The sequence below is a fragment of the Penaeus vannamei genome, chromosome 9 (assembly GCF_042767895.1).
Source record: "Penaeus vannamei isolate JL-2024 chromosome 9, ASM4276789v1, whole genome shotgun sequence".
NCBI lineage: Eukaryota > Metazoa > Arthropoda > Malacostraca > Decapoda > Penaeidae > Penaeus > Penaeus vannamei.
Genome location: NC_091557.1, coordinates 41,656,138 through 41,663,637, shown reverse-complemented (window position 1 = coordinate 41,663,637; position 7,500 = coordinate 41,656,138). Strand labels below are relative to the sequence as shown.

Here is a 7,500-nt window from a genome sequence, read left to right as displayed (position 1 = left end):
AATAAAGCACACACACAAAAAAAACAGACCTCAAAACAGATAACTCAATTTAGATAACTCAAATCAAACATAACTCAAAATTAGATGATCGATCTGACAATGAAACTTAAACCGACAGACCTGAGACGACGATACACCAGACCACATAAATAACAACTCACGACCACATAACATCACATAGGCCTACCTGCGTCTGCACCATGTTGGTCCTGTGATGGCGCATTCTGTACACGCAATGGAACACGTCCACACTCCCCTCGCACTCCATCTCGTCCATGAGGTTGCTCAGAGCTATGAATGTGCCCGTTCGACCCACGCCGGCACTGAGAAGGAAGTGAGAGAGGTGAAGGATGGAGAAAGGAAATGAGTGGGAGATGAGTTGTGACCACATGAGTGCAAGATGGTGTGAGTGGTTAGGGTATGGGGGTGAAGGACGAAGAAATGAGTCCGTGGTGTGAGTGGCTAGGGTATGGGGGTGAAGGACGAAGAAATGAGTCCGAAATGAGTGAGAGATGAGTTGTGACGACGTGAGTGCAAGATGGTGTGAGTGGCTAGAGTATGGGGGTGAGGGATGGAGAAAGGAAATGAGTGGGAGATGAGTTGTGACGACGTGAGTGCAAGATGGTGTGAGTGGCTAGGGTATGGGGGTGAAGGATGGAGAAAGGAAATGAGTGGGAGGTGAGTTGTGACGACGTGAGTGCAAGATGGTGTGAGTGGCTAGGGTATGGGGGTGAGGGATGGAGAAAGGAAATGAGTGAGAGGCGAGTTGTGACGACGTGAGTGCAAGATGGTGTGAGTGGCTAGGGTATGGGGGTGAAGGACGAAGAAATGAGCCCGAAATGAGTGAGAGATGAGTTGTGACGACGTGAGTGCAAGGTGGTGTGAGTGGCTAGGGTATGGGGGTGAAGGACGAAGAAATGAGTGAGAGATGAGTTGTGACGACGTGAGTGCAAGGTGGTGTGAGTGGTGTGAGTGGCTAGGGTATGGGGGTGAAGGACGAAGAAATGAGCCCGAAATGAGTGAGATGAGTTGTGACGACGTGAGTGCAAGATGGTGTGAGTGGCTAGGGTATGGGGGTGAAGGATGGAGAAAGGAAATGAGTGAGAGATGAGTTGTGACGACGTGAGTGCAAGATGGTGTGAGTGGCTAGGGTATGGGGGTGAAGGATGGAGAAAGGAAATGAGTGGGAGGTGAGTTGTGACGACGTGAGTGCAAGATGGTGTGAGTGGCTAGGGTATGGGGGTGAAGGACGAAGAAATGAGCCCGAAATGAGTGAGAGATGAGTTGTGACGACGTGAGTGCAAGGTGGTGTGAGTGGCTGGGGTATGGGGAAGTGTAGAATGGAGAAGGGAGACTGAAATGAGTTGTGACGAAATGAATGCAAGGTGGTGTGAGTGGCTAGGGTATTGGGGTGAAGGACGAAGAAATGAGTCCGAAATGAGTTGTGACGACATAAGTGCGAGTCCGAAATGAGTGAATGAGTTATGACGACATGAGTGCAAGAGTCCGAAATGAGTGAGAGATGAGTTGCGACGACATGAGTGCAAGACGGTGCGAGTGACTGGGATATATAGGTGAAGAATAGAGAAATGTATGCTAGATGAGTAATGTAATGAGTAATGAAGTGAATGAAAGATGACATAAATAATGGGTGATAATAAGGGAGATGCGTAGTGACGAAATGAATGTTGATGAGGAATGAAGTAATTAGTGAAAGACGCTCTGAATGCTGGGAGATAAAGTAATGACGAAATTAATGTAATGAGACAATATGAGAGATAGAATAATGTTAAAATTAATGCAGAGTTAATATGAGAGACGAATAATGATAAAAAAAAATTGTAATGAGATAATTTGAGAGGTAATAATGTTAAAATTAATACAATGAGATAATATGGAAAATGAAAAATGATGAAATGAATGCAAGGAGATAATATGAAGAAGGATGACGAATAAATTAATTAAGAAGATGATGGCATAAGTGGAGGGAGATAATTTGGGGAATAAATGAAGAAATTAAGACGAGCGTGATAGAAAAATATGGATAAATATGGATCTAATACATGGACATAATAAAATTGGGATGAATAATAATAATACAAGGATATAGTGATAGAACATATAGGGAGATGGATAATGAGGGAATAAGTGAAAGAAAATTAATAAAGAATGTGGAGAAAGACGAATAATTAAGAAATGGGCGCAAGGGATAACGACATATATAATAGATGATATAAGATTCCACAATATCAGAAACAAACACAAAATATCCGAAGAAAAAAAAACACCTTATTAGTTCATGAGATATATAATAGAACTTTGACGACAAATTTAACTGATAGATGAACTTATGAGACAGGACTTCAAATGAATATTTTCAGAGTAAAACAACTTCAAATGAATAATTTCAAAGAGTAAAACAACTTCAAATGAATATTTTCAAAAAGTAAAACAACTTCAAATGAATATTTTCAAAGAGTAAAACAACTTCAAATTAATATTTTCAAAGAGTAAAACAACTACAAATGAATATTTTCAGAGTAAAACAACTTCAAATGAATATTTTCAAAGAGTAAAACAACTTCAAATGAATATTTTCAAAGAGTAAAACAACTTCAAATGAATATTTTTAAAGAGTAAAACAACTTCAAATGAATATTTTCAAAGAGTAAAACAACTTCAAATGAATATTTTCAAAGAGTAAAACAACTTCAAATGAATATTTTCAAAAAGTAAAACAACTTCAAACGAATATTTTCAAAGAGTAAAACAACTTCAAATGAATATTTTCAGAGTAAAACAACTTCAAATGAATATTTTCAAAGAGTAAAACAACTTCAAATGAATATTTTCAAAAAGTAAAACAACTTCAAACGAATATTTTCAAAGAGTAAAACAACTTCAAATGAATATTTTCAAAAAGTAAAACAACTTCAAATGAATAATTTCAAAGAGTAAAACAACTTCAAATTAATATTTTCAAAGAGTAAAACAACTTCAAATGAATATTTTCAAAAAGTAAAACAACTTCAAATGAATATTTTCAAAAAGTAAAACAACTTCAAAATGAATATTTTCAAAGAGTAAAACAACTTCAAATGAATATTTTCAAAGAGTAAAACAACTTCAAATGAATATTTTCAGAGTAAAACAAATTCAAACGAATATTTTCAGAGTAAAAAAACTTCAAATGAACAATTTCAAAGATTAAAACACGTTCCAACGCATGGTATAGGCTCTTCTCACCTGCAGTGGATGAGCGTGTGTGAGCTCTCCTTAGGGATGGCGGCTCTCACGACCTTGACGAACTGAATCAGCTGATCTGGGGTCTGAGGGCAGCCCATGTCAGGCCAAGAGACATAGTGGAAGTGCTGGATGACACGGCTGCGCGAACCCTGTGTGGTGTGGACAGTGGCTTCATTTGCTGTGTCACTTCACTAAATGTTGAAAGACCGATGCATGTTTACTAGGTACGTATGGAGTTGTGGATTTCCGAATAAGGCAGTGTTGTGGTTAGTTATACACATAGTATTACAATTTTCAGAATTATGAGCGCGATCGAATAAATTGTAGTCAGTAATAAAGGTTAAATATTACAATTATTGCAAGCTTCTAACGGGAAAGGCTAGATCAGTAGCAACTCGAGGTGTCATGGCGTTTGTTTTGATGATTGTTCAATGGAAATATAACCATTAAAATCATTATTTTTTCCATCCTTTTTGAAAACTGAAAAGACCAAAATGATCGACAACAATCACGAAGCATCCGTAACTTTTGTGACGTCTTTAAAATAAATCCCATGTGTTAGAAAAAAAAGAAAATAGACGCTATGACACCTTCTCTAGGTGCTACTGACCTAGCCTTTCACGGCTACTAACCTTGGACAGCTCAAATTTCCTGGTGATGTATCCGCCTGGTTGATGGTTCACTTCAAGTACCGTTCGGACGTGAAGCTTCGGAAACCCGAGACGCCAGCCTTGCACGTTTGATGGGGAGGGCCAGTACGTGCAACATTTCTCCTGTGTCAAGGTTTTGGAAAGCTTTAGATTTTTCCTCTCTCTCTCTCTCTCTCCCTCTCTCTCTCTCTCTCTCTCTCTCTCTCTCTCTCTCTCTCTCTCTCTCTCTCTCTCTCTCTCTCTCTCTGTGTGTGTGTGTGTGTGTGTGTGTGTGTGTGTGTGTGTGAGAGAGAGAGAGAGAGAGAGAGAGAGAGAGAGAGAGAGAGAGAGAGAGAGAGAGAGTGAGTGAGTGAGTGAGTGAGTGAGTGAGTGAGAGTGAGTGAGTGAGTGAGTGAGTGTGAGTGAATGAGTGAGAGATAGATAGAGAGAGAGAGTGAGTGTAAATGTAAGTGCGTGCGTGTGCGTGTGTGTTTAGTACCTCCCTACCCTTATCTTTATCTATTCATTTATATTTTACTAGTTCTCTTACCGTTTCTCCCTCCCCTTTCTCACCAGCACAAACGTACCTTGTTAGCCTCCACACACTGGGTGACCATAACGATGACGTGTACGTTCTTCTCCCACACCAGCCTCCAAAAGTCATCCTTCAGTTCTTCCTTGGGTCCTTGGCTAGCTATAAACTCCTTTGGCTTAGTGTATCCCTGTGGAGACGAACTCGTCAGGGAATACTCTTAATATAATGCATGAAGCTATTTTATTTTAAGAGGTGGGGGGGGGATTGTGCCTACTATCATAAACAGTAGTATGGTGGGGAATGCAAAGATGCAGTAATGCTCTGGTATAATAATGATTAATAATAATAATTATTATTATTATTATAATTTTAATAATAATACTGCCTAAAATATTAAACTTTGGCGTGACCGTGTTAGGAAAAACAATAATACAATACTACTGTATCTTGAAATGGGAAAACAGAAGCATTATGCCTAATATCTAATGTATGTGACATCTCTCTAATACAAGAACTAATAACCACTGCAGAATACGTAGCAAACACTTACGTGTATGTAAGAGGCATTGATGTAGTCACTGCCGGGGATTCCCCTATACTCATTCAGTATTACACGGGTGTCGTCAACTAAGAGATAAAACGCACAAGACATTTTCGTTACTCATGTTAATTTATATTGAAGTGCCTTCCCTCCCCTCTATAGAAACAAAATTCAAGGTGAAAAAGGTACCAACGATTCGTAACTTACGTCATAGGAAATGTTTACAGTACATTTTCCTAATGGTTTTCACAACTCTTTCTTAAGGACAGGAATTCATCTATTCATGCGATCGAAGCAAAGAGCGAGTGACTTCATGTTCTCAGTGATAAACTATAAGTATTAAAAGGGATGATGCAGCGAAGTATCGTTACAACTTATGGATTGATACAGATAGTTGAATAGTGCTGTGACAGAGCAACTATTATAGGCCTACCTCATAGAATAGTATAATACTTTTACGTTGTCACAGGTACCAGTCTTATCATACAAGTTAGTATATTAAAACTATCATAAAAAAGGACTGTATATTATACGCACAAGGTAGGATGTTGACATATCGGTTTTTATGTTGATGCTGAGACTAATATAGGCCTACCACATAAACTAGTATAATTCTTCAACGTTGTCACAGATACCAATCCTATCATACAAGTTAGTATAGTTAAGCTCTCATAGAAAGGACTGAATATTATACGCACAAGGTAGGATGTTGAGACTAATATAGGCCTACCTCACAAACTAGTATAATTCTTCAACGTTGTCACAGATACCAATCCTATCATACAAGTTAGTAAGTTAAGCTCTCATAGAAAGGACTGAATATTATACGCACAAGGTAGGATGTTGACGTATCGGTTCTTGTAGTCGTTGATGCCGAGACTAGCATGGAGAGTGGACTTTGCTGGGCTGATGGACCTCAGTTCGCTGTATTCCAGGGTAAGCTGCTGGCCTCCTATCGAATGCAGAATCATGTTAGAACTCTTATCTTTAATCTATCTCAAATATTACCTGATTTTTTTTCTCGTGACACACACAAATTATCTTTAATCTATCTCAAATATTGCCTTTTTTTGTCTTTCTTGGCACACAAATTATTTTTAATCTATCTCAAATATTACCTTATTTTTTCTTATCTTTCTTGGTACAGACAAATTATCTTTAATCTATCTCAAATATTACCTTAATTTTTCTCGTCTCTTTCTTGACACACACACATTATCTTTGATCTATCTCAAATATTACCTTAATTTTTCTTATCCTTCTTGGTATACAAATTATTTTTAATCTATCTCAAATATTTCCTTAACTCTTCTAGTCTCTTTCTTGACATACACAATTTATCTTTAATATATCTCAAATATTACCTTAATTTTTCTCGTCTCTTTCTTGACACACAAATTATCTTACAATCTATCAAATATTACCTTAATTTTTCTTATCTTTCTTGGCACACACGCACACGAATAAATGACCGTTATACTCGTTATTTTAGTTTAAAAAAAAAGATCAAATGACGATTTCTCCCCCCCCCCCGCCCCCCCGCTCACCATCTTTGTGGAGTTCAGTGACGGTGTCGAGAAGGTTGCCGACCAGAACCTTTCTCTCGGTGGCCACGTCAGGCGGGTAGGTGACCACCAGGGGAAGTTCCATGGAGGTGCTCGCTTTGCTGTCGGAGGGGAAGGGTCGCTAAACGCACGTACACACACACACACACACACACACACACACACACACACACACACACACACACACACACACACACACACACACACACACACACACTACAAATGTGTGCGTGTGTTCATGTGCGATGATCCCGTACGACCATTTGTGTGTGAATATATGGTGCGTGCGTGTGTGTGCTTATGTGTGATACATATATATTTTTTTTTTTTCATTTTCGTGAAGACTAGGAAATTATATCGCATTTTTAACATGGAACGAGTTTCAGGTGGACATACATAGGAGAGAACAGGCGATTGTAGATGAAGAGAGCAGCGATAGCCAGTGCGAGCAAAGCAATTATCGTCAGACAAGCTACCAGGACGCTGCTGACGGGGGCATCTGGGGGGGAAATTAAATGGAATATTATGCATTATCTTTCTTCATACACGCACATAAACACATACACACATGTATACAGATATGCATAGATAGACACACACACCCATATATAAATATGTATATGTATAGATAAAGACACGCACACACACACGCAAACACACACACACACACACACACACACACACACACACACACACACACACACACACACACACACACACACACGCATATACATATATGTATAGATACACACACACACACACACACGCATATACATATATGTATAGATAGACACACATACACACACACACACACACACAGATAGCATATTCACATACATGAAATAACGAACATTTCAAGAATATCGTTTGGGAAAGCTAAGAAAACATCAACCTGCCTTCGGTGCGGAAAGTGGATTTGGACATAGTCGCCCCTCCTTTGGTGGAGATCCTGATGGCGAAGTCGTACGGAGTCCCGGGTTCTAA

General features: G+C 38.9%; 1 protein-coding gene across 2 annotated transcripts in view; it reads right to left on the bottom strand.

Annotated features, from left to right (window-relative positions):
- The window catches only part of LOC113800506 (tyrosine-protein phosphatase 10D), a 34,660-nt gene that overhangs the window by 2,134 nt on the left and 25,026 nt on the right, over positions 1-7,500 (bottom strand). The window contains exons 13-21 of one of the 2 annotated variants that reach the window (XM_070125771.1): positions 7,413-7,500; positions 6,913-7,015; positions 6,499-6,617; positions 5,784-5,903; positions 4,961-5,037; positions 4,463-4,597; positions 3,879-4,019; positions 3,247-3,395; positions 188-323 (exon numbers count right to left, since the gene is read on the bottom strand). The exon at positions 7,413-7,500 is cut by the window's right edge and continues 5 nt beyond it. In XM_070125771.1, the coding sequence (XP_069981872.1) occupies positions 188-323; positions 3,247-3,395; positions 3,879-4,019; positions 4,463-4,597; positions 4,961-5,037; positions 5,784-5,903; positions 6,499-6,617; positions 6,913-7,015; positions 7,413-7,500 (1,068 nt within the window). Of the gene's footprint in view, positions 1-187; positions 324-3,242; positions 3,396-3,878; positions 4,020-4,462; positions 4,598-4,960; positions 5,038-5,783; positions 5,904-6,498; positions 6,618-6,912; positions 7,016-7,412 lie in introns of those variants that run through there. The other variant, XM_070125772.1, reaches the window with a different exon arrangement.